Raw genomic sequence first — 27,940 nt, 5'->3', positions numbered from 1 at the left:
AGCCGTAGCGACTTAGGACTGAATATCCTTCTGCCTGTAGATCTCACTTGTGACGCAGAGGAGAAACACATTTCTTCTTACATAATTGCCGGTTCCATAAATAAAAAAGAATTGAATTAAATTAAATTCAAGTGTTTGTGCTCTGAAGCACAGAAGTTAATGTTTAAATGTCAGTTCTGAATTTTTGTTCTTGCATGACTTTAAGTAAATAAAGTCATAAAGCAAGTAAATAAAACCTGTGTTAGTATTTTCAGAGCGCTGGCAGCTACGTCCTAATGTAGCTCACCGGCGACTGTTGATGACACCATCAAACAGTAGTGACATCTGAATTTGAATACATTATTTTTTCCATATCTTTCCTTATGGAGGGCTAAGTGTATTGGGGTAGGGAGAACAAGCAGGGGTAGGAAGGCAATTCAGATTTGGCCATAATGTCATGATGACCATAATGCCAGTTTTACAGTTAGTGTTTCACACTAATAAAACATAAATGTATGTTTAAAAATTGAATGAAATTAAATGAAACATGAAACGTTCTTACATTACTGTAAGCAAATATAAATTTTTATTAAAGTCCCACCCCAATCATCTTTTGAGCTGTTTTCAAAGTGTTCCCAGTGGTCTTTTAATTATGAATATACCAATTTTAGCCAAAGAGATTAACTTGTGTTATATTCTAAGACATAGTTTTTGCAGAGCGGCAGTAGTTCGTTAGAAATTCACCTCCAAATTGTGGGCGGGACCGCTGGCACAGAGCAACCCCGTCCCCACTTCCCCTCACTGTTGTGGAGCCTAGCAGGGAGCTTGTGGCCCGCCCAGCATATTTTCTTCATAAAAAAATGAAAAAAAGATTTCAAACAGCATTTTCTTCGTCTGCTCCTGATTCACAATGATTTGAAAAAAGAAATACTCCGAACTTTAATTTTAAGCTTGATTTTCTTAAAACCATCAAAAAATTCCACAAGAACAAATTTTTAAAACACCAAAGACCACAATTTCCATCTGAGTGGCTCTTTAATATATATTTAATGTATATTTATAATATATATATTTATAATACATATAAAAGTGCTATATAAATAAAGGTTGATTTGATTTGATTTATAAAGGTTCCAAAGACTGTTCTGTTGTTGCTAGTAAAAGACAAAGGATTTTTACGAAGCAGAAGTTTTATCCATTTCATAAAGTTGTTTGTTAATATGTCCTTAAATTTGTAATTAAAACGTTTTTTGCAGATGGGCATAGTTTATGTTGTCAAAATGGAAAAATTACTTTTGTACTGTGTGCCTAAAAGCATGATATCTCACATTCACAGTAATTTCATTGCAGTTTCAAGTGCTGTGTCTACCAATTAAGCAGTTCTGTGATTAATATTCTGAGCACGAGTGCTAGAAGGCCTTCTATGATGTTACACCGATGATTCCTTTGTTTTAAATGTTGACAGATGGATTTTAGTAATAAAACCTCAAATTCCTAAAAAGCTAGAATATACCACACTTTTGATGCACTAAATGTAGCTCATACTATAAAAAGAGAGCCATAAACACACTGAAATAACCACTTTAGAAAAGAAACTGATTTAAAAACACAACACTTAATTCAAAAAGTTTAGTTCAAAACGACAACAACTTTATCTGCTATAATGCCAGGCTAACCTGTTCTAACATTTGGGAGGAGTTTTCACTTGTTATCTAAATCTGATATCGTCAAAATTAAATCCTCATAACAAGAATTGCCACCAGGGATAAAAGCTTCTTTAGAAACAAAATAAGACAAAAGAAAAAAATGCTGAACCATTTTGACACAAATACAAACCAAAGGTTAAATCTTTGATTTCTAAAACACTGTTATTTCTAGTTTTAATAATACTATTAACTGTCACGATTCCAACAACAAATATAGATCATTATTTTCTCACAAGTATAAAATAGAACTGAATTTAAGAAAATTAACGTATAAAAATTAAATGGAATAAAGTAGTGTTGATTTATCAAACCCATTAATTTGTTTTCTTTTAAAGCTGTTTCTTGAAATAGTGCAGTTCTGTTGAGTTTTTAATGTGAGAATTCTGAATTTGACAAAGTTTTATTTGTTCTGAAACTGTTGATCAAAATCAATTAAAATTGGCTTTTATAGGAAATTTGATTTTGATGATTTATTCCAACTGGGTTCAATTAAAAATCAGGAATTTAACTGTCATTCCTGTGGATTATCGTTTTTGTTTTGTTTACAGGCCTAAAGTAAAAACAACAAGTAACACAAAAAATGAGAAATAATATTTATTTAGATATATACAAATAATACAGTACAAGAGCACAAAGGTAGGAGCAGGAGCTCAGCAGTGTACAAAGGACATGTGTTGGATTCAGACTTACAAAGAGCTGTGCTCGTATCGTAGCGCCTCAGTCTCACACAGTAAAAAAGGCAAATACATTTGCGTCCAGGGCAGAACCCATTCGCTCCGATTTCAACACAGGCGCACCTGGATTGACTAAGATTTATCCACCTGTAGTGGCATGTATGGCTTGTTCAGCGTCCCTCTGTGTGCTTTGCACCATGTGTGAACTACTTACACACTGCTGCCTCTTTGAGAGTGTGTCCACTGTTGGAACAATGGACGTGGTGTATCTATAGTGTGATTTGAGTGGGAGTTAAATCCTTCTTTCTTTGTGTGTCTGTGTTTTCTCAGTCCATCTTATAGGCTAAAGTGCTGCAGAGGAGAAAGAGTACATGAAGGATTCAATCCTTGTTCAGTCACTGTGGTTGGATATCTGCAACAGAAACAGTGGAGGATTTTCTTTCTGGAATCCCACACTGGAAGAAACGTTTTATCAGATGCAAGACGTCTGTTTTTATAAAACAAAGCCGTGCGTGCATACTTCAGCTGGTGCTTTGTGCTGCTGTTCTCCCTCTTGACAGAGATGGAGGGTTCAGTCCTCTCAGTTCAGTTCTCCAAAACTGGGATTTATTCAAATCCTTGTTGAGTCAGGAAGAAGAATAAACGAAGAGAAAAAAAGTCGCTGGGCTTTTCAAAATCAGAAACGGTCTCTTCTGTCAGGGAACTCCTTCCTCGGGTGCAGCGTTTGTCCATCTACCAGTTGCAGTCTTTCTTCAGCATTGTGAGGACTTTGCGGCCCAAACTGGCTTTCCAAGGCTTCACGAAGCTTTTCATGTTCACCAGGAGATGGCCCTGTTTGCGGTCCAAGTAACCCGCCACCAGGTACTCCACACCTGATAAACAAAGGCAGAAACAGTCGACATTCCAAGAAGCAACCACAGATTTAAACTCCAAAGTTGCAGGTCAGCAGTTTGACAGCAAGCAATTCCAGCGGATTCCGAAGCAAAGAACAGCAGCTTTGCGCCAATCTGCATTGGGGGGATCCCTGCTTTAGAGGACAGACCAAAGTGAAAATGGTAAAATATTCACTTTGTTTTTTAGGACTTCATTTATCTTTGTCCAGATGTTGAACCAGCAATCAGTCTCCATAAAATGACCTTCTGTCCATGTCTGAAACATTAGCATTAAAGGGCTGGTACAGAAACAGTACAAAGTAAATCATTTCTTAACAATTTTTTGCTTTCTCTTTCTTTATTATGCTTTAGCTGTACCATTTTAAAGGAATATTTGACATTAAGTTTCATGGAATAAGCCTTGGTTTTCCACAGGACTTTTCACTTTCTGGACTCAGTGATAGATTTGGCAAAAGGGACAAAGTCAGAAATGGTTTCAAACTAATCCAAAATGTTCAAAATACAGTTTTGTTCAATTGTTTATCATATTAATAACATTAATTCCCAGCCACACCTGCCTTCATCTGATAGTAATTTCCTGGAGATCACAGAGTTTGTCCTCTGTCCTTCATGACAGGGTTTCTCACCTGGGTTGAGGATGGGGCAGGTGCAGCCCCGTGCAGTCCAGGACTTGGGGTAAAGAGTAACTCGACCTCGCTGTATCTTCATCTTGCTGCTCGGGCTGAGCACCTTCTGAACTTTGACCTCCACCTCAGCATGGGTGCCTTTGTCGTGGGCCGTCAGGACCCTCACCTTCAGCACTGAAAGGTCAGCAAGTCAAAAGGTTTCAACACCATTCCAACTTCAAGAGACTTTATAAGAAAAAAACACTCAAAACCCGCATAAATGCGATAACTTTATGAACAAGATAGAGGTTACAGAAAAAGCCAGACGTGGAATGGTGATGAGAAACTGACAGATGTGTGTTTGGTGTCTGGACAAACTTCAAAAGAAAGTTTATCTGATCCTGGAACTTTCATAACTGCAGCTGAAATTCAGATGAGGTTTCCTTCCTCCCCAGGGGTTGGAGAGGAACTCATGATTTCTCTCCAGTTTTTAATATTTTATGAAGGCAGCCACTAAATGTGATCCTGGGCCTTCAGGAGGTCCCGATGTTTGCGTAACACCTTGAAGTCCTTGCCAGAAAATATGATTTAATGCCAAAAGTGAAACGCTTCAAGTGGTTTTCGTGAAGTTTTGAAACAAACTTTGAAACTTTCCATCATCAGCGATAATCACAACATTAAAAACTGTTTTATCTAAGCTTTTATTTTGTCAGCAAGTTGTCAGACGGCTAAAATATAGGCATTATTGTAAAAAAGTAAAATGACAAAGAACAAACACATAAAACAGTTATTTTAATAGAAGAAATCTTAAGAAATGTTTCATAAACAATTTTTTTTATTGTCATGTATGCAGTTTTAAGAAGGTGGAATACAAAAAATGTCTCATTTAGCTAATCTTAAGTAATTTCTTTGGCGAAATCCCTTTAAAATATAATTGTTTTTGTAATAAAAATATTTGTTTTTGGATGTTTTTAAGTGGATTTCCTACCGTGGGGATTCCAACTTACTTTCAATTTTTTTGGGGGGGGGGGCTCAGCAACACTGAAATTAGATGCCCCTAAATGTTTTTGAAATCCGCAGCAGATTTCACTCGTCGTTCATTAAGATTGAAATACCGATTTTCTGCATTGGATCTTTAGACGTTTGGTTCAAATATGATTGAATCCTAATCATGGAAATCTGCGATGTGGAAGATGGAACTCTTACCGTATGCATAGTTCATGGTGCAGAAAAGTTTGCTGTTGGTCAGCACTTGCTCCTTGCATTCACATTTCTCTGCAGAGAACACACACAAGCACACATTTGTAACAGCCTGTGTGTTGGGTGTTTTTTTTTGTGTGTGTGTCGGTGGTCTTTAGGTGTGCAGGGATACGAGTCCAGTAAGGAATGCCATTGAAAGATGCAGTTACAGGGGGATGCTGGGGGCTCAAAGACTCATAAGCACATCCACTGTTGCTTCATGAGGCTCCTTCAAGACTTTTATTGCTTAAGAATTTATTAATGCTGTGTCATAGAAGTCTGCAACACAAGGCAGTCTGCCGTGTCCTACCTGAGTAATGGAAAGCAGAGAAGAGTTCGTCCGTTCTGAAGATCCTGGACGCCTCACTGGAGTTTCCCTCCAGGTTGTTCGGGTCCAAATCAGGCCTGAAATTCAAAATCAAACTGAAAATGAACAATCTACAGAAATTGCTGATGTATCAGATAATGCATTCTAGCAATGGCGATGCATAATATTTAGCAGGATATCTCCTAACTACAGAGTTGGGAGGCCATGACATTCGACTGAGATATTCCTCCTTTCCAAAGCATATTGAGGATTTTTATTAAGCAGCACATGGGCTTATCTGTGAGTAAAAGCTGGGCAAACCTCCACGGGGCACAATATATTAGGGTTGTAGACCGCTGGGAGAGCCCATAAAGAAAAAAAAGTGCATGCAAATGTTTTTCTATGAGTGACAGGTTGTTGTGAACACTTGTACAACATGCAAGGGTAAGTCGGTGAGATCCAGGCACGTCATTTCAATTTTTCAACCCTCCCATGCGCAAAGGGTTTGTAAGTGGTGATCACATGATAAATGTGCTCCTTTCAGGGAGGAAATCGGACAATCAGACTTTAGTTTATGTGGACCTCTAACAGGGGTCTTACGCACACTCACGTATTATGTAAACATGCCGTTTCTGTACAGCATCACCCATACGTCATAAGTGTGTGTAATATCCATTTGCCTTAAAAATACTTCACAATACATTTACGACAATTGTACATCCCATTTTCACAACGGCACTCAAGGTTGCCGTGGAAGCCTCAAGGGAACTGGAAGACACACCTGCGCTCCCCACAAGGTGTCAGGGTCAACCAAGGTCAAACATCAGAAACTAAAACTAAAGGACCGACTGTAATAACATGAAACCCTAGATGTTTAACAGGTATTCGCGCCGTTATGTTGCACTTCCACCTGATCAAAAATGTGTATTTTACGCGCACAAAACTTGAGAACTAATCCTGTGATTAAAACCGTGATTTCAAAGTGTGGAAATTTTTGGATAAAATGTTTGAAAAAAAGACATTTCGATTTACAGATTTGAGCAATCTGAGTTGTATGACAATAAAACGGAGAAATGAGTCGACCTACCCAAACATGCAGTCTCCTGTAAACGGGTCGCAGTCTCCTGCACAGTCACATGGGCGGCAGCCGTACTCATGAAAGCCCCAATATCCCACCATGCACCTGTCGCAACGCTCCCCGCCGACTCCAGGCTTGCAGATGCAGTTTCCGTTGGAGGGGTCGCATGTTGATCCGTCAGTTGAGTTGTAAAGTATGGAGCCCATTGGATGACAACTGCATGCTGGGAAAGAAAAGGCTAAATACATTTAGATTTAAAAGTAATTCTCCATTATCAAAAAAAAATGTGTTGATGAATAATGCATTTTGTAATGAAAAAAATTGTAAAAAAAAAAGTCAATCTGTCATGTATTGGAGTATATTCCGCCTATAAATATTGTAAAATATTGAATTGCATACACAAAGGTCTGTAAGGTTCCATAGCCGAGGTTTTATCATTAAGCAGTTGCTTCATTGTCTGTCTGTTCTTGCTGCAGACAAAAGCCTCTATCTTTTTCTTATCATCTTATCATGTTTATAATTCTTTCTTTATGACATAACCGTAATGATTACAAAGGACCCACACCTAAGTCAGAAGCCCTTTGAAGGTTCGTCCCAAAGCGAGCTCTGGCCGACGGATCTGTGAGCTCTAAAGCTCATTCTGCCTTTAGAGAAACGGACCGACAAGCACAAACAGAACAAGCCTCTTTCTCTCTGTCTCTCCCCTGTGTCTGCTGTAATTGTGTGCTGATAGAGTGTTCTTTAAACAACCTCCAAAAACAATATTCCTGCACCATTACTGTAACGTCCACCCATGTTTCCACTGGCAGTTTCGCCCATAAATCTGTCCTTATCTTAAACAGGGGAGGAAAGGGGGTGTGCGTTTTCACCATTTCTCTTCTGTTTAATGCTTCTGTTGTTAGACCAGACACTTTTTATCTTTTGTGTTTTAAAATTAAGCCCCAGCTCTAAATCGGGAGTTTAATTTCCTATAAAAAAAAAAAGATTCATCTTTAGATGCAAACGATTGAGTTTCTAACGGTGAAAAACCCAAATCTACGTATACCCCCAAAAAATGAAAGACTGTAAATGGGAGATGATAAAGAAGTGCTACTGTGAAAAAAAATTACTCTTTTTTAGTTTCTGTTTAAGATAATGTTTTTATGTAAATCATTTCCAGACAAAAGGTAAAACAACAACAGCTATGGAGTCATGAAGGGGAAATTCAACATATAACCAAGTGTCATCTGCAAAGAAATGATCAAAACAGCTTAGTTGGTTATGGAAAAAGGAGTTGGTGTACACTGCAAACTTAAAATGTAAATAAACAAAAGAAAAAAACAACACCACCATCATTAGTTGTTGTTTTACATTTAAATGTTTCTTAGAACGTTTTGGGGGGGAAATAAACAAAATTGTTTTTATTAATTATTAAGGAAATCTTTATTAGGCAAATACCAAAGTCACTGATCTGTAACAAACAAAAGTTAGACTTTTAACTTAAAAAGAAAAAAACCTTCAATAAAATACAATGACTCATGATTTTCTCCATCAAAAACACTTCTTAGCTCCTAAAATGTTCCCTCCAGCTTTTATCGTATTCCTTTTTAGTTACTGCCCACACTAAAGTGTAATAACAAAAAAACGACTTGAATTGGACTTGATTCTTAAGAACATTTCTTGAGAGTTTGAAGTCAACTTAAGATTGGACTTAATTGGGTTTTCAGAGCAATCTTGACCTATTTTGCTTCTATCTATCTATTAGATTGTTTACTATTACAATTTAGCCGTGAGCCGGTTTAGCTCGTGCTGGTTTGCAGCGCCTTCCATCCGTGAAACCAGGGTTCAACTCCAGGCTGCTCCCTGTTCCCTTCTCTACCTCTGTGCCGGTCCCAAGCCCGGTTGCTTTGAGAAGGTTGCGTCAGGAAGGGCATCCGGTGTAAAACATTGCCAAGCTTACCATGCGACTAGTTCGCTGTGGCGACCCCTGATGGGAAAAGCCAAAAGACAAACAACTATTGCAATTTAGCCACTACATTTATTTGGTTAAGGTAAGTCATTTAAGCCTAGTATTGTTATTCTAATACTCTTCACCACAATCCAACTGGTGTTTTTAACCACACTATGCAGTAAATGCATAGAGATTTTGTAGAAGTTTATCTTCCTTCAGTTGAACTGTGACTGAACCAGTTCTGACCTAGCAATCTGCTGACTTTAGGTCCACTGGGGATTCCTCTGGATGCAAACAGCCTACTATATGTTCTAGGGCTGGGCATCCATGCAAAACTACTGTGACTTGAATTCACAAATTTATTATAAACAGATTAAATGTTGAGACGTTTGTCAAATTTTCCTCCTTAAAAAAACTTTTCATAAAAAAGTGATTTAAACACTTCATTATTATTTGAGCTTACCCTCCACACTCATAGTCGCAGGGTTCCCGTTAAGCAGAATTAACTACTGTGGTAATATAACCCAAAATGTGATGTCTACACATGTAGAAGTCAGGTCTTAAGACGTTTAAATGAAAAATATAGAACTTCTATTGCAAAATTGTGAATTCTTAAATGAAAAACTTTCAGAAAAGTAGCTTTTTTTGACTGATAAAAACAAGAAATTCCTTCAAAGGGAAATGTATTTGATGAATTGCATCTTTTTTGGAATTTGATTGATCAGTTCTTCCAAAACCCAGTATTATGTTTCAAAATTATCTTGTAGTTTTTCAGTTGATAGAACTTCCAAAACACATCTGTGTGCTAATGTGTGCAGTATTGTTAAAACAAGTCTCCTTTAAGAGCAATATCAGCCTTTCACGTCACTAAACCAGACAGAAAAAAAATTCCAGGAAGAAAACACAATATAGTGTGAAGCTTATCATAACCAAGACCTGAACAGCACCCATAAAAAACATGGAGATGCAGTTTATATTCTTCACATGCACACAAGGCCATATCTGCATTTCTGCCCTCAACTGCCTCCTCATATTAATAATTCACAGAGGTCATAAGCTCCGCTCTATGCAGAGCCTGAACACGTGTGCTCGTTGTTGTGTCAGCTCAGCTTGTTAGTTTGCATAGAAGCATGAGAATTTACGAGGGGTCATGTCACGACTCCTGTGGGGGAAATGTGTGTGTAGGCGTTATAAGCACCAGACAATGTGTGAGCCGTGCCGACACAAGAAGTGTGTCAGTGGAAGCACGCAAGCCAGTGTGAAGCTTGACAGGAGTTTTTTTTTTAAGGTTGGTATGAAAAAAATGAGGGAAATTCCTCTTGTCAGCGAGCGGTTACAGTGAAATTTCACGAGCTGAACCTTCCTATGGGTTTCCGAGCACGCCATCGCCGCTGTCTGCCCATCAATCACCCATCGGTGATTAGCTGCTACGGTTACCCATCGGGTCGGAGCTCAGGTGTGACAAATCTGCCAAACCACAGCCTAATCACTGAAATTCCAACCTTGCAGCATCCCAGCTGCTGCAAAGACGCGATTGTCTGCGAATACGTCAAGAAAATATGTGAAGAGAGAAACAAACCGGGTCGTTCTTGATTTATTGCCAGGTCATAAAAGTTAAAGCAAAAAAAAAGAAGACTTTGTAGCTATACCTCAGGAGTTTTGTATAACAGAGGAACATATGGGTTAAGGATTTCTTTGGGAAAAATGTGACTTTTTATTTTGCTTATCAGATCCGGCTTTAAAACTAGTATGTAGATCTTTCTGACTCATAAAATTGCATCAAAACAGCAATAAATCTTCGATTTAGATTCAGTTAATTAAATGTTACTTTTCTTAAGAAATATTCTGAATAGGACACTGTCAGCTGATGATGACGTGAAGCTTGGTTTTCCATCAGAAAATCCATTTTCACAATCCCTTTTGGGGTCATTGGGTTGCTGGAGCCTATCCCAGCTACCGTTGAGTGACGCATTGTATACAGTAAATTGGTGGCCAGTCTGTTTTCCAGGGCCACACTATCACACACACTCATAAGGACATTTTAGAGACAGTTTAACCAATAAAGCAAGTTTTTGGACTGTGGCAGGAAGTCAGAGTGTCAAGAGAAAATCCACATGTGCACGAGGAGGACACGTACACTCCATATGGAAAGAAATCATCTGGGATTTGCACCAGGGACTTCTCATGAGAGTGCTAACGACAACACCAACGTACAGAAGACGGTCCCAACAAATAAAAGTAACTTTTGGAAAAAACATTTCATAGTCGACTTTTTTGAGGTGACATTAACCTTATATTTACAGTGTTGCATTTCAAGTTAACGTAAACAAATGATTTAAGTCATGCGACAAATGGGGACGTGAAAATTTCCTGTAAATTTCATGAGATGAAAATTATTTTATTTTGAGCTTTTGCAATTAAAAATAATAGAGAGAACATGAAGGTTAAAAGTCACACGATTATTTCTCATTGTTACAGAAAACATTTTACAGACAGATGATTTTGTACTAATAGCAGACCCACTCTCGCCATCTTTTGATCTATTTTCAAAGCGTTCCTAGTCAAAGGTCCCTTCCTTTGGGCAGGACCTTTGGCGCAGAGCAACCCCAGCTCCCCTTCCCGTTGCTGAGAGCTCTCTGTTTACATGCTTTCCTAGCTGACAGTGTGAGGTGGCAGGGAGCTTGTGGCCCGCCCTCACAAATACGATCGTTGTCAAACTTTCACAACAATTTGAATGAAAATAATACTCAGAAATGCATTTTTGTGCTTAATTATCTTAATAAATGTCCTCAATCGTCAGAAAAATGTCACAAAAACATGTTACAAACACAATTTTCATCAGAGTGGGTCAAGTGAACCACATCAGAAATGTAATTCTAACTACCCCCAGTCCTGAAAGTAAATACCTATGTGAGCTTTGAGCTTGGACAGCAGGCAGCGTGTTGAATGTGGCGTGTGACAAAGGTTTTTAAGAGTATTTTTATTTCTTTTATTAAAACATGTTATCAGTAGAAGAGCTACTAAATCTTTCTTGCCATCAACAGATATTGCTACCAGCCTCTTCATTTTGACAAAGTGCCAAATACACAAACTAATAGAGCTTCAAGTCAACCCACTTCTGCAGTATTGCTGATGGTGTCTTATCTATTAATATAAATAGGCCAATCATCCAGACAATGCCGTCCTTTGTCTGCAGTCACTCAAAGAAACTCTGTCCGATCTGGGTTTCAGCCCTCAGACATCAAAGCATTTTGTCTCCTGTCATTCCAACATAATCCAAATGTGTTCCAGATATTTTCATTCTATATTGTAAAGCCTGAATCATCGTGCTGCTTCAGGAATGTATCAGTTGATCTTGGTTAAAGTACAGCAGTAGAGGCATGCAGACCACACAGACGGTTGGAAAGTGTTCAAAAATGGGTGAATGTCAAGTATTCCATTAATCTTTGCGTATTTCAATACCATATGTTTCATATAAGCTGTGTTTTTTTGTGAATGTGGAGCTCCTGTACCAACTTCTTTTTACAATAATCCACCATGTTGGACACATCGTTGTTATGTTACAGTTAAAATGCCAGGAAAAAAATGGCTAATCTGGGTTTGAAGGCACATTTTATCCACTCCTGTGACTTTTTTTTTTTTTTTTTTTAATCAGCAAACTTTAGGGGGAATGTCATGTTTTCAGATGCATGACGGTTCTTGCAATCAACATCCTAGTAAAAATATAAAAGAACAAAGAGAAAAAATGACACTTGAATCTGAGTGAAAGCTGCAAAGCCGAGATTAGTGGCTCAAATCAGGCTGATAATCAGGAGAACGCTGTCTCTGCTGCATGTTTATGGATGACTATCTCTTATTTACTTAAGACTCTTTTCGTCAGTGGAGAAAAATCACACTGCATTGGCAAATTGTCCATGCACCCCCTGCCAGGGTGGACCCTAACACATTTACAGCTCCTGACAATAATTACCCCAAAGCAGTCAGAGCTCTAAGTCACATCTGACAAACCAAAAAAATGTAGGGGACAGGCAGGAGGTCCTGAGTCAAGACGAAGGAATGCTGCCATCTGATGATTAACTACGATGTAAACCTTGGATAGAGCGTGGAGCGCCAGGGCCAGGTGCCCGTCAGGATTCAGAGTGATCCAGCAGGTCCTGGCTTGCGATCCTTGTGCTCAGCATTCCTCAAAAGAATGAGACTGCTTTTCTACAGTGGTGTGCTTGAGGTTGATGTTTACAACATTTTGTTGCTGTGGGTTGATTAATCATGTTTCATGACATTCCAGTGTCTGGTACACAGAAAGAAATAATCCTTCTAAGGGAAAACATCCACAGCAACGACAAAATCTGCTTTTTATCGTTTATTCTGTTAAAATGTTTGGAAGTTAACGTTCATGTAATAAATACTCAAAGCTAAATCATTTTTAGGTTTGTATATAGATCTCTAAGTTGTGTCTTTTGACTTGCAATTGCTCTCATTGCCTTTGAAAACACACATAGACCTGTATGTAAGAAAACCAGATTAGGTTGACAGAAACATTTGCACAAAAAAACAAACAATGAGGCCAACAGAAAATGACTCGATTCTCCTTTGACCTGACTTTTAAAAACGGGCTTTAATGAAAATTTTGCAAAATATTATCAGATTTCAATAGATTCGAGGATCACTTGCAATCTTAGGGCTTTTCTGATAAAGGTGGAGGTAAATATATCGTTCAAGAGGTTTTGATTCTTGGCTAGCTGAATAAATTCATTCTCTACAGACAGATCAATTGTTTTTTCTGTGCCACTACAATGCGAATACAACACACATGCTCTCTGCAAACTGTTAGCCTAACCTGTTCTTTTCAGTTAAGACAAGACACATTGATAAATTTAACCAAGTCTGAAAATTTTAGAGATTAGAGCGCAGTATCTATGTAGCACAGGCTAACAATATACTGGCAATAGAAACTTTTATCTCGTTAAGGACTGACTGGGATTACATAGTGACAATCATGTTTGACATGCAAGCACAGTGTTATTTTCTTTCTCTTTGAAGGACAGTTTACAGTTGGCTAAATGTAGGATGTGTAGGATCACACCAGCTCAAAAAACGACCTGTGATCAAGTCTTTAAAACCATACTGTCAAAGTTTACAGCTGAAATTTCCATAGATTGAGTAACTGGCATTGGGGGCTTTAATGCTGTGCTTTGACTGTAAGCAGCAGTACCTGTGTTCAACACCGGATGTCAGGGTTACACGATCCAGTACCTTTTAAAATTTAGCTGTAAAAACGAAGGGCGAATATTAAATGATGTCATGCTATTGATGGACAGTTTAGCCAAACGAAACAATAACTGTTTTTTCAGAAATATGCAAAAGTCAAATCTGAAATAATATTCTTTGTGCGTTTCACGACCTATTACCAAATGTTAGAAATATTTCCAGAAGCTGATGGTTTTTCAAAGAAAGAGAACAACCTTTCTATTTCGTATTGGAAATAGAGTCTTCTATATGACAAAATTGTCTTTATTTAAAAGAGAAAAGGTTACGATAAATGAAAACCATTTTACCAAAGGTGTTGCCACGTCACTCACGTTTGCAGGAGTCCGGCGCCGTTTGGGGTCTCCGAGGGTCTCTGTGGAAGCCAGCTTTGCATTTCTGGCACTGACGACCTTCTGTGTTGTGCAGACAATCGCATATGCCTCCACTCCGCTGGCCAGACTCCCGCCACGCCGTCCAGTCAAAGCGGCAGCTTTGAGCATGCCCGTTACACTTGCACTCTGGCAAGGACAAATGACGTTGGTGAAAACACTGAATTTGACTCCTTACTTGAAAGAAATCTATTACTTCTTCTTTACTTCAATTTTCAAATGCACAAAAGGTTTTGTACAAATATAAAGTTCTGTCACACAAGTGTCCAGTCGGCAGGGCTGCTAATGGCTTATTAAACACCCACTCCAATGAAAATTGGTGGTGCCACGTGTTCTTGTGGCACCACCTATTTTCTGATGATAGAAGATAAAGATAAGGTAAATCAATTTTAAATTGTATTTTAAAATATTTCTTTATTCAAATCATTGTGAATCAGGAGCAAATTTGAAAAAGATGCTGTAAATATGAAAATATGCTGGGCGGGGCCACAAGCTCCCTGCTCCGCCCAATTCGGATGCATCCACTGTCAGACAAATAGTTTTTGTTGCACCAATAATTTTAGGTTGGACGTGTGAGGGGCTGTAAGCTAGCAGGAGAGCTCTCAGTTATGGGTGATGAGAAGTGGGGGCGGGCTTGCTCCATGCCAATAGTCCCGCACACAACTACTGCAACTACAGCTGAACTCTTGCTGCTCTGCAGAAAGTATTTCCTAGAAAATAGGGGCTAAAAAATGGCATACTCAAAATGAAAAAGACCACTGGGAACGCTTTGGTAGTAGATCATCAGAGTGGTACTTCACATAACAATACAGGAAGCAGATTTTTTGACTCACTCCGACATTCATGTGGAGCTCCTGTCAGTCCGTCAGCTGGCTGCCAGGGCCGGTCATTGTACAGAGGAGCACAGCGCTCGCAGTGCTCACCTGCAGTGTTGTGTCTGCACACGCACTTCCCATGAACCTAAAAAAAAGTGGAGAAAAGACCTCATTAGGATAACAGAACACGATAGATTTGAAAAAGATGTCGTCCTTGAATATCTTCACATGGACTGTTCCTTTTTCCTTTAAATCCCTTCTCTCTAACTCTTTTTCAAGCATCTTCTGCTTATCTTATTTCCTTCCCTGAATCATTGTCTCTCACCTTCTCTCGCTTCAAATTAGTGAAAGGACAATGATTATTTGGCTTCATTGCTGGAATCAAGAGTGGGCCTCCGCTCTAAAAAGCCTGCGTGTGTGTGTGTGTGTGTGTGTAGGTTTATGAGTATGAGAAGAGTACAAGTATGTAGTGCTGAGAGCACAATAACAATCTCCTTGTCATTCCTTTGAGCAGGAATGCCATGCATGCTGGATAATGATTGAAGGGGGGGGCAAGGCATTTGAGGAAGCTCTTTATTTGTTTGGATTACACCGTGCGACTGCAATGTAGGACACACAATTATGCAGTGAATACAGAGGTAGGAACAAACTAATCAGTATGCACAGAAGATGCACAAAAAAAATCGCACACATTCCTTCTTACGCTTGTTTCCCACGGGGTTTGAGCTGTCGCCAAACTGACCGGCTTCGACTCAAACGCCGTTCCGAAAACTCAAACAATATCAAAGCGCAGCTATAAACGGCACGCCCTCTCCATGAACTGATCCATGAAAAGATACATCTGCACGTGACTCAGGTTTATTGTGCACCGGTCACACTTGCAGCAGGTTCCACACAATAAAAGAATAAAACTGTTGAAGGGATCATCACTTTTCAGACTGGTTTTCACTCTGTTGTTCTTAAAATGAATGGGATTTTCTTCTGTCAAAGCTTATGGGTTTCTTTGGGTTTTTTTTTTTTTTTTTACTTTCATTTATTTTTTTAATTATTGTTTTGTTTGTTTTGGCTGCGGTTATTTGCTGCTACCAAAAATGAACAAAAAAGGGAAAAGAAACAAGTTCACTTTAAAACCTTACAAGATAGTTTATCCTGGGCTTTCTAGGGTTAAAGTACCACATTTTCTGCGCTCATTTCATATGATTATGCCTTATGTCTTCTTTTTTTCTGTCCAGTCCAACAAAAGACGTATACAAACATAATCAATATAAATAAAGTTTAGCCTGAAATACAAAAGGGGTTTATACAAATATACCCCTTTTGTGTCTGATGATTCCTAACCCCCTAACAGTAAAATGTGTCCAACACTAAAGGTCTTCAGCTCCTATGTGTTTGCTCAGCTGATGGACGGGACAAGTAAAAAAAAACACATATACAAAACCAAATAACTGTTTTTTTGGGGGTTTTTTTAGGACATAATTTTTGCAGAGCAGTAGGAGTTCATAAGTATTTTGCCTCTTAGCGCGCAACACTCGCCTTAACGTCACTTATCTGTTTACACTCTCTCCCGCTAGCTTACAGCCCCTCACAACCCCCAACCTAAAATTAGCGGTGCAACAAAAATGGTGAGCAGTGTTGAAGTTATCCGGTCGTACAATTTAGATCCAGACATTCAAGGATCTATTTGTCTGCAAGTGGATGCATCAGAAATATATTTTCTACGTCACAAATACGATCTTTTTCCAATCGCATTTTATCGTCTGCTCCTGATTCACAATTTGAATAGAGAAATACTCAGAAATGCTACTTTAAGCTTAATTTTCTTTATAAATGTCCGCCATTGTCAGAAAAATGCCAAAAGAACATGTTAAAAAACACCAAATATGTATTTTTTTTTAACCTGAGCGGGTCTTTCAGAGCTTGTGTGTGAAAGTAAAGTAAAAAAAGGGTTTAGCTAATAAGCCATGAACACAAAATTAGGATCAAAGTTTTAAAAACCGCCACCGTTATGTTCCACGTTCTAAAGCATAATCACAAACAAGTTTCGTTGATTAAGAATTTGCACATGGAACAAAATGTGAAGAAACCTACACACACAGCCCCCTCTCACCCCGAGTGAACTAATTGCTACTAACGAGACGGTGGCATGCCCTGGATGTCATTAAGTGTGTGCTGGCTTTGTGGCTAACTAACAGACAGTGTAATCACCCTGAACCGCAAAATCCCCTGTGGAGGGACAACAAACAAACTGGCCCTTTCGTCTTACAGAGTCTGAGCAGTAATGGCTGTCGGGGCCACTTTCTCTGCTGATTACTGCGCACACACACACACACACACACACACACACACACACACACACACACACACACACACACACACACACACACACACACACACACACACACACACACTCGGAGCAGACAAAATATGGCATACCTCAGAGCACACACCTTTTACTCAAGATAGACCAAACAACAGAGGTCTCTGTGAGGATCCTCTGGTTGTGAGGCATATCTGAAAAGACAGATTCAGGAGCCCTTACGTTTCGGTAGAAATATCCCAAAAATGTATGACCGTATGCACACACACATATATATACACACACTCTGTACGCCCTTCCTTTCCCTGAGAGGCCGGTAATCTCTGCCCTCATCTTGCGCTTTGTTTGTTTGGGTTTTTCAAAAACAGCAGCTACACAGAGACACAAAGCACAGCGCCGATATGCAGAAAAAAGCTTTTATATAACCAGCGTGTTTACTGAACGCTCCTGCACAACACAGCGCAGTACCGGTCCACTGACATGAGGTAATCTGTGGACAGTTACAGTCTTACATATTTCTTAACGTTAAACTTATTATTGACCTGGCAAACGGAAGGAAACTTTAAAGTCTGGTTCTTCAAAGGCTGTCCCACAGGATTTTCTATCCCCTCAAAAGGAGGGAAATCCTCATAAAAGAACTCGAGCTACTTGGAATTTCTTGGCATGAAAATAAATAGATTTAAGATTTAAAGCAGTGTGTCTAGTAACTCAGATGTCAACAGTTCCTGAACAAAGGCTGAACTATCAGTAAAGGAACCACATGACTTGATTTATTTTGTAAAGTGCCAAAAACTTTTTCAAGTTTTTTTTTTGGCCAAATGGTTGACCTAAGAGGATCATGTGCTACCTAGGTGTTCTATAGAATTAAAAAAAAAAAAAATCACTTAAAATTAATATTAAACTCATAAGACCAAGACAATTGTGCTGGGTGTAAATTTTTGATCGCGAGCTTTCACAGTATAGGCATGATTTTTACATAAAATCCCATTCAGTTGCTTATTTTCATTTTATCAATTGTGCTCACAGCTTTTAGCCGTTTTACGCTAACAAATCACATTTGACCTAACTTTTTTCTTTTAAAAAAATGCAGTGGAGTCTTCTTTGTCACTAACAAATACATTAAGACTTGGAAAACCAGTATTTAACTATATTTATGGTCGCACTTAAAACTTTAGTCGTACCAGATAAAAAGTTTTGCTATAGAATTTAACAGGATTTTCAGTCCCTGAAAAACAATCTGACGCTTTTTTTCCAGTGAGCTTTGGACTCTGCCAACCCTAACCTTTCCTCTCTGCGTTTAGTTTTCCATGTTGATGTAATGCTGTTTCTTGTCCCATTAAATGTCTGTGTGTAAAAGCTTGTTAGACACACTTTCACTTTCATTTTTCTAGTTCAAGTGCATCGTGGTAGTAGCGACCACTGTCATTCTGAAGGTCAATATTAAGTAAACACCGTCTGTTCACGCCTTTATCAACACGTAAATATGTCAGCAGAAGCTACATCTTCCATCGGGAGTGTGGTGTAAGCAGAAAAGCTCATTTCTATTTCATGTCTCCACGGTCATGATGTCACAAGATTTATCCATGAAATCTGATACATTCATAACTCAAGTGAAATGTAGAACTTGAGTGAAGCCTAGACACTAATGTTAGTGTGAAATGAGAATTACAGTGTAAAATGTTTAACATTGTTAGAAGAGATAAAGCCTAATGTGCTTCTATGTGCTCATCAATAATCTGTAGTCATGCCAGAACTACAGTAAATAACAGTCTTGATAGATTTGTAGTTTTGTGCCTTTTGTTCCTCATTTTAAAAAGGTCATGTTTTGGCACATCTCGATCTCTTGTACAATGTACTGGGTGTGCCACATTATCTGCACTTGTGGGATGGTTGTTTTTGGTTGAGATCTACTAGAAAAATTGCGGGAAAATGGGAGACATGACCACCCTTTTTTTCTTTTTTTGGACAATTTCATTTAAGTGCACAAGTTTTAACACTGCAGATTTTGTGCGTCATTAGAACTTGTAAGTTCTCTTACCAGTTTATTTTCAAAATTAAGAAAGACTCTGAGAAAAGAGGCGACACATCTTTGAATTAGCCCAGATGATCCTTTTTCTACTGTGCAGTTAAATTTGTTCATACATATAAAGGTATATTCAATGAAACAAGGATAAAACCGAAGCAAACAAAATAAGATTTCATGTCAACATAATATTTTTTACACTTCTGATAAAATCCAATAATTTTGAGACCTTTTGTAGACAGAATCAGTGTCGGATTTACCGTAACAAGATTTTAGCAGCTTATTTATTAAATGAAGTCAACTGAATGGATCTGAACATGAAAAAAATATAAAACATTCAAAGCCCAATTTACAATTTTTAAACCTAGTAGGTAAAAACCAAAGAGTGGGACCATTGAAAGTCTTACCACATGGTTGGTCCGGTCTCTGACAGGCTTGTATCCAGGTGCAGGCACGCACTGCTCAGCATGGCCATTACAGAAGCAGCTTCCCTTCACTATCAGGTCATAAATGGCGAAATGGCGAGTAGGAAGAGGTTTTCTGTTTGAAGAGGCGAGGACTTTGGCCTGGCATGGACACGGCTGATGCTTCAGCAACTGGATTCGGATGTTGGTCACTCTGAGCTGCTGCTGGCCCTCCATTCCAAATGGATCCATGGACTTCCACTTTGGGAGGGCTCGGTAGATCACCTGATTGTCAAAAGCAAACAGACTGTGAGTATTTCTGCTTTGTTAACTACTGAAAACCAAAGTTTAAAAAAAAGACAGTCAGCCCAGTATGGTCAGTTTACAAGGACGGGTGTTTCAGTAAAATGTGATTAAAACACAACAGCATTTGACACCATAAATGTACTGGTAGTTTACTTGCAGGATGTTTGAACTTTATACATGTATTCCTTCCTGACACGAGGAAAGCATTCACATGTATATTTTTTTTTATCAGAAGTTTTCATTTTTATTTTGTAAGCCAATAGTTGTGTCCCTCTTAGAAGTGTTTTTCTCTGGGTTTCAGTTCATGATTTAGAGAGATTAGATTGGTGTATTCAGGGATACAATCAGGCTCACTGATGTGGCTCATGTCGCTACATCTGTCACACTATTTGGGGTTTGTTTTGAGATCATCCGTGCACTAAACTGTGACCTTCCACCCAGACAACATTGGGGGAGTCCTCACGTGACCTCGAGGGTGCTGCGCATCCCTTATATAAGTGAACTCTTTTCTTTCTCCCTCTATTTTCTCTGTTTGGTCCCTGGACATCCTTCACATTGAAGATCCCTTTATGGGCTGCCATTGCCATGGCTACTGCTGCCACTGGCAACCAGCACCTCTGTTCTTGGGGGGGTGAGAAAGTTGGTGTCTTTCCCAACTCTTGATGTGAAAGAAACATGCTTGCAATGAGCATAAATTCTCATCTTTGTCACTATAATAGCTCTTATCTGATTGAACTGCAATCTGAATGGTAAGTAAAGTAAAGAGGCCGTTCTCTGGTTTGCTGGATGACTAGACAGGAGTGCGATGGGAAGAACACTTATTAATTTTCCTGTTGTTCTGAAAAGGTTACGGAGGTCACTGTGAGGGCATTGTGGTCCACAATTAAGAGAACACAACAAATAGGATGAGGGGTGCTTGTCTGTGGTTGAGCACGGAGAGCAAGTCCAGACAAAGACGGGGATGAAGATGCAGCTCCACACAACTCAGAGCTGGACAAAAGGCTTGCGACAGCCCAGCAACAGCGCAGCAACGTCAGCACGCCCATGTACCCATGCTGGCATGCACGTAAACCTTGAGCTGCAGCAAGACTGTTTTGGACACTCCTTTACCGCATTTTGTCTGAGTTTTTTGCTTTGGATAAAAAATAAACTTGCTTATTATACTGATGACACCTCTATTTATCTTAGTGATCCTTTTAGTCCAATTAGAGCCGACGCCAAGCAAATCTTTAAGACTCAAAATAAATAAACGCTGGAACACAGTAAACAGACAGCCTGACCCCTGACACAAACTTAAACCCAAGTTAAGATTGTTTTGTCTTGTTAGTTTATTCAAAGGTTTCTGTCCAGCTTATTTTATCTGCTTAACTTCTGCATACGAGTACCCAGAAAGCGCCTTAACCACCTCGTCTAGTTCCTAATTACTGTAAAAGACACGATCAAGGCATCTGGTCACATGATCCATTGAGTAATGTTACAAGTTCAAAGTTAGTATCTTATCTCTTTGGTTGTTCAACCTTTTACTTTGAAAAGATTACACAGAAGAATTACAAATACTTGAAAACTGCCTGCGAGACTTCTGCCGACATCTCGTGTTTTCTAAAGGTTTTATTTTAAAAAGTTCAGTCAGAGACGGATGGGAATCACAGATAATTCACCGTTTGTCAGAGCTCTGACATTCACTTGACCTCAAATATCCTCGCTATGTTGGCAGCTCAACAAAGTCATTAGCAGGGAATGCAGACCGAGCAAAATTGTTATTTGCATAACTGAATCACGTTGTTAACTTTGTCGTCTTAAAATACTTCATATGTGGATTAAAGATTAAGTTTGTTAATTCGTTTTTTATTTTATTTTATTTATTTTTTTATTGTATTTATGCTCAAACACTATTTACTCATCAGAAAGCAGTAAAATTAAACATTTTATTGTAAAGTTGATTGAAAATGTCAGCTAAAAACTTCTCAGAGCATTTTAGCGACACATATGAATGATTTATTTGTTGCACAAATGTCTTTTTGTGACAAATATTAATTATTAACACCGTTATGGAAGTGGAAAGTAAAGGAGACCAAACAGATCATCTGCGTTGGCTCATTCTGGAGGTAAAAAAACAAAAAAAAGAAAATTCACACCTGCCACCAAAGTATGCAGCAGATTTCTACGAGGCCTGAGGTGGTGAGTTCACTGTGGGCCACTGAAAATCCTTCTTCCTGTTCCTGACTGAAAAATAAAGTAAGCCCAGCTTTAACAGGCCTAATTCCATCAAAGCAGCGTGGACTGTAATCTGGTAAACAGGCACAATGGGCATTGATGGAAGGAGAAAGACGGAGAGGGAAACGGAGCGGGGGGAGGGGTGTCTCGCCAACAGTACCAACATCCATCAGAGAAAGAGCATTTCCTTCCCGGCAGACAGACAGAACGCCGACTGTATGTGTTCATGTGACGGCCTACAGATAAGTGTGTGTCTGAAAGAACCAGGTCTACCTCCTTCTACTCCCTAAGGAGGTCAGGCTCCGTTACAGACATTCTTCCAGCCCTGCTGACCTCATGAATAAGACAAGAAGTCCCAAACACTTTCTCTTTGTGTGTCTCACACACACACACAGCTTCTGCACACATCACAGGTGAACACAAAAAGCTTTCACCGCACGAGATGACATGCTTTCATGTTTGCCAAAGAAAGAGGAGATGCCGAAAGCTGAGAATACCTGCAGCCTGTAATCGCCCCCAGCTATGACCCCTTTTACTCCAAAACCCTCACTCCCACTTTATCTGATTCCAAACACTCACATGTAACCCAATATTATATGAAACATGTAAGAAACATCGACTTTGGTTACAACAATGCAAAACTTTGATCCAAGCAAACGTTTCATAACATCACAGTCACTCATTTTTATCAGTCTTTTTCTGTTGTGTTCAGTAGAAAGTGATCAATTAAGTTGAATCACTAGCTGCGTTTCCATTACACTTATGTGCAAAACCTTATCGAAATTCTAGAATTACACTCTTTGCATTAAATCCTAACTACGGAATAAACACAAACCAACTCGCGCTGTAAGTCATTCAAAAACACGGTGACGAATGTAAACAATACTTTGATTGACAGCAGAAACATTCACATTTCTGCCACGATACTAGCGCTCATCATCATCTATCAAAGGAGACGTTGGCGGCCATGGAGCGGCGAGCTCCTTACACGTGGGAGGGGCTACAGATGAAGCCCTTTTGGGAAATGGTGGTTGGTGATTTTCCAGAGGAGCCGTGGATCCAATAATTCCACACGACACGCTCAACTTTTGATGATCTGTGGGACGCTATGGGACGTCTGGTGGCGCCCGCTGTGCAGCCAGTTCCGACCAAGAGGCGCGTTGCCAGCCGGTTGTTAGTCTTGTGACCCCTATACACAGTATTTTGTTAGAAGAGCATGGGTTCATGCCATCTACACTTCAGGACGTCAAATTGCATCACCAGAGTTAAATATCTGCAGAAGCAAAGGTTCTGAAGAGTTAAACTTAGGAAATGAATACTTCAGCAACAAAGCACTGAAAAACAAATAAACACAGGGATTTACACCTGGTCATCACATTATTTGTACCAATAATTTCCTTCTAGGGCTGTTTGGTCCACACCAGGGAAGTTTGGAACAGTTTAAGTAAACAGAACCAGGTCTTCCGGAAAACTTCAATCCCTTAAAAGCGAAACCTTTTACCGTAAAGTCACTGTAAGAATACAAAGAAACAAACAAATTCCCCAAAAGTCATAAAAAACATAAAAAATTACTTGTTGATAAAAATGGAGCAATAGGTGCAACAATTATCAATAAATGGTATTCATAATTGATGGAGTGAAGGCTTATAAAATTAAGATTAGAGCATAAAACTGCTCATATTTGAATTAAATAATATACAAGGGCAGGTTGTCCTAAAAGAAAAGCAGTTATCTTTTAAAGTTTATTTTAAAAAAATGTTGAATAGTTATGCAGGGACAAACCCTGACTTAAAGACTAAACCTGATTAAAAGAAGAGAGATTTTAGTCAGGAGTTATTCACAAATGTACCACAAGACTTACACCAGTATAAAACTGCCCGACTACAATCAATAAGAAGCTGAAGCTTAGAAGTGCACTTATAAGTGTTTTATGATTTTTCTGACAAATGCGTGACCCTCAGATGTTTTCCTTTCGAACCGGTGTTGTGGGCATGTTCCCACACATCAGGTTTACGCATCCCTCCTATTTGCACAGCTTCACAAAAGCTAAGTTTTTATAAAGTTATACCTGATCAATGACAACAACCAATCACTGGAAAACTGCTTTGAACTGGGCCAACAGAAAACTACAGGGTCAACACGTTCCGTCCATCTATATGCAGGTATTTATTCAGACATATAAGTCAAGCATCATTTCATAAAAATCCATGTAAAAATATCTTTTAGTGTCTTCAAATCTGCTTCCAAATGACAAAACACTCATTTGTCTCAAGCTGCTGCCCTCTTTCACATCTAACTACAGGAAATCAATCGATAAATGTCAGCAGTGGTCTTTGCCTTCCATAAAAGGCGGTTCTACTGCTGCAGTAGGTGGTAAATAATTAAAGAGGCAGACAGAACATCAACAGCTGGACCACATTTCTTTGTCGGAGCGTTGCTGCTTTTAACCTCAGGGTCAGCGACTGAGGAGTTAGAAGCTGAAGGCCACGGTCCCAGCACAGGTGGTTCACACCAACACTTGAAAACGAAAAAAAAGCTGTTTTATACTTTTATAGATCTGTTAATACAGAAAAAGAAAAATCTGTAAGGCATCTGCACACATCTGCAGAGCAGCTTCCAGCACACACTTTCAATGAAGCATCAATGAGCTTCAGGAAACGCTCTCACGCTAAAGTCTGTTCAACACTCAGTTATTTCCCCCCGCAGACCTCCCACCACCTGCCTGAAGACGCAGCTCGCATTTGTCGCGTGACTCCCAGAAAGCAGAAAGTTCCAGCAGGACTGGCGCTGGTGCTGGCGCCGTCAGATCTGTTGTTTTGTGTTTACCCGTCAAAGTCGACATATAAAATTTGACATCAATAACACTTCATTTGTGGAAGTTAAAAAGTAAAAACAGTGCTTTACCACGAGTGTGGATCCGCCCACATTTACACCTGTGTTGGGATGATTTAAAGACCCAATCCAGTGGAAATGGTGCTTTAAAATAAAATAATAATAAAAGTGCCATTTGAAAATGAGATTTTCTGTGGCATAGAAAATACGCGGCGCGGGTCACTAACTTCCTGCTCCGCTCCATTCTGATGCATCCACTTGCAGGCGAATAGATCCGTGAACGTTTTTGTTTTCCTCGTCTGAGCTGAAATCTGGATCTAAACTGTACGGCTGGATAGATCTGATTTTGCTCGCTGCTTTTGTTGCACCAGTAATGTTAGTTTGGGGATGTGAGAGGCTGTAAGCTAGAGGGACAGTGTATAAACAGAGAGCTCTCAGCAACTGGGAGGGGCTCTCTGCGCCAACAGTCCCGCCCACAACTCAGCGCTGAATTTCTAATGAACTCCTGCCACTCTGCAGAAACTATGTCCTGGAAAACAACACAGGTTTTTGAATTTTTCTCTAAAAAACAGCATCATCCTGTTGAAAGACTACTGGGAACCCTTTGAAAATAGATCAAAAGATGATTGGAGTGGGAGTTTAAATTTAGAACAAATGAGGGGATCTGAAGTGACTGCAAAGTAAGGTTTTCTCTTTTTAGTTAAGCCTTAATATTCTAAAAATAATGCACATTTGCAGGTTCTGCAAACACAATTTTAATTTCGAAAAGATTCTAGCTTCTCACCCTGCTTCTTTGCTTTTTATCTCAGCCTTTTGGCTTGTTATAATACTAAGTTCTGTTGTCTAGTTCTACATCAATTTCTACCCTATTTTTTGTCTTAAGTAAATAATTTTCGTACAACTCTATGTATCTCAGAATTGTACAGATTTCACCAGGAAGTCACCAAACACACAAACAGTTTTATCAGAAAGGAGAAAATTTAAATCTGGTGCTATGCTAAAGACCAGTTTTTCTTTTTTACACAAGCTGGAATAGAAGCAAAGATTGATTAACGCACTGATCAGCTGTCTTTGTTAATCAGTCAATCCTCTGAAATAAATCTGCAGCTGGGTTAACTGAAGGTCAACTCACCTCTCCTCGGTTGCATGGAAAAGCCCCCGAGTATTTGGAGGTGCAGGCGGGTCTGTCCTGGACCCCCTTGCTCTCTAGCAGCCCAAAGGAGGTGGTGCAGTTGCTGGCGTAGTACTGCAGCGCCTCCCACGTCCGTCCAAAGTCCTGCGAGCGCTCCAGGGTCATGACTGCCGGCCGCGTTGAGCGGAAGACTATGATGAGGTGAGTGAAGTAGAAGGTCGTCTCCAGGTCCAGCTGCACCGTCTCAGACTCCACCCCCTCCGCAGACTGCCACCAGGTGTTTGGATGGCGGAAGGAGGAGTCAGACATGGACCCCGCCAGGTGGGACAGGTGAGGCAGGCCGGCGTTGCATTTGGAGCACTTGGGGGCGCTGCAGGCCAGGTTGGAGTTGGGGTCTGAGTAGGAGCAGTAGAGCTCAGTGCCGTTGTTGCCGCACACGGTCTGTGTCAAAACCTGGCGACCCAAAGCCAGGTTACCCATGCGGGGGTTGCAGGCCCGGTTCTCACAGCGGGGGGCCACACCTGTTCGAAACACGTCCACTGAGTGTCCTATAAAAACAAAAACAGAGTTTACAGACAACAAGGCTCTGTCAGCCGGAAAAGTCCTTCAATATTTTAATGGTTTCTGTAAAAAAGGCGATGTGCCTGAACCTCAGTCTCTCTGGTTCCCTGCATGTGTACACAAGTGATTTACCTCCATCGGAAACGTTATGCAAAGGGGATAATGGAGGCATTGTGCACCTGTTTGACCTGACACAGCCTGAACGCAGACCGTTGTGGTGGAGGATGAGCAGCTTTCAGACGCCCTCCAGACTTCACTGTGACCCCTTAGGGGTCAGTTTCATGTTCCAGCCCGGACCGATCTTCATGAACCTGCAGCTATTCCTACTTTCCAGGTAGACTTCAAAGGCAGATTCCTATTAAACTTCACAAGAAGCTGAACTTCTGCACAGACCAACTCTTTCCTTGAGGGCATCTTTAATAGCATTGTGGTGAGTTCTGTTCATGTCAGTAGTGGTGTGTGGTTTGAATCTGATCTGACAAAAAGCAAGCTGCCTAAAAAGATTTATTTTAACCGCATGAGCTCTTACAATGATGGCACTAACCTGGATTCACCAACACGGACAGACTGACCAGCAATAAATTCAGCATATCTCCTGTAATCCAAAAACATGCAGGAAAGAAACGGAGACCAGAAAATCCTCTGAAGTCACCCAGACAACAGGAGTGCCAAGATCTCATTCACGGTGGTCAAAAGAGCCCAAAAGGATAAGTGCGTAGGCTTCAATTCCAAACGGAACTTTCTCTTCTCAATCCAACCCGAGGAGGTGATAGAAGCCCAGGAGTTTGACGGAGCAGCATGACTCCTGGAGGTGCGTGATGTCCCGCTGAAGGCGGAGGAGAGCAGTCCCAGCTTTGGAGGGGTGAACGGATCTGAGCGGCTCTTCTGCAGCTCCAGGACAAGCGACGGCTCTCATCTCCGCGCAGTGCGCGTCCTCCGCCCGCGCGTCTATTTCTAAGCGGCGCGCAGACGCGCGGAGGCTGTAGTGACTGCGCGGGCTTCAGCTCCGCCTCTCTGCTCCCTCCCGCGCAGACTTAAAGGAACATTTCAGTTTGTGGCCCCAGACTGCTGACCATTCTGTTCTATCATTAGGATTTCCAGGATTTTGTCTTACAATACAGCACCCAGGGCCGGCTTTCACTTTTAAGATTAATGGGCTAATTTTAGGGTTTGCCCCCCTGGTGCCCCCACAAAGCCAAAACTTGCTCCATAGATTCTCTACAGACTTAGAGGGGAGCCAGGGTTTTCTTTCTAATGCAGGGTGGCTGGTTCAAGTCCAGGATAAACTG

At 40.1% G+C, this 27,940-nt stretch overlaps 2 protein-coding genes across 2 annotated transcripts in view; one reads left to right on the top strand and one right to left on the bottom strand.

Annotated features, from left to right (window-relative positions):
* The window catches only part of LOC101170385 (methionine aminopeptidase 2), a 100,342-nt gene that overhangs the window by 30,145 nt on the left and 42,257 nt on the right, over positions 1-27,940 (top strand). The window lies entirely within an intron of this gene.
* ntn4 (netrin 4) lies at positions 2,267-27,713 on the bottom strand. Its single transcript, XM_004083271.5, has 10 exons — positions 27,196-27,713; positions 26,091-26,638; positions 19,610-19,891; positions 14,881-15,007; positions 13,991-14,176; positions 6,491-6,704; positions 5,407-5,501; positions 5,064-5,132; positions 3,879-4,052; positions 2,267-3,231 (listed from the first exon to the last, which is right to left on the bottom strand). The coding sequence occupies exons 1-10, from the start codon at positions 27,329-27,331 to the stop codon at positions 3,092-3,094; spliced, it is 1,971 nt and encodes a 656-aa protein (XP_004083319.1). The 5' UTR covers positions 27,332-27,713; the 3' UTR covers positions 2,267-3,091.

The sequence above is a fragment of the Oryzias latipes genome, chromosome 23 (assembly GCF_053564925.1).
Source record: "Oryzias latipes strain Hd-rR chromosome 23, Olatipes_Hd-rR_3.1".
Classification (NCBI taxonomy): Eukaryota; Metazoa; Chordata; class Actinopteri; order Beloniformes; family Adrianichthyidae; genus Oryzias; species Oryzias latipes.
The sequence above is the reverse complement of the archived record's forward strand: the minus strand, read 5'-3'. Positions and strand labels throughout refer to the sequence as shown.

Excerpts from the sequence above, each read along its gene's own strand:
- ntn4 (XM_004083271.5), bottom strand. The coding sequence starts at position 27,331 with ATGAGATCTTGGCACTCCTGTTGTCTGGGTGACTTCAGAGGATTTTCT. Across the intron at positions 15,008-19,609 it reads GAGACCGGACCAACCATGTG|GTTCATGGGAAGTGCGTGTG; the intron begins GTAAGACTTTCA and ends ACTTTTTTTTAG. Across the intron at positions 3,232-3,878 it reads CTGCCCCATCCTCAACCCAG|GTGTGGAGTACCTGGTGGCG; the intron begins GTGAGAAACCCT and ends TTTGTTTATCAG.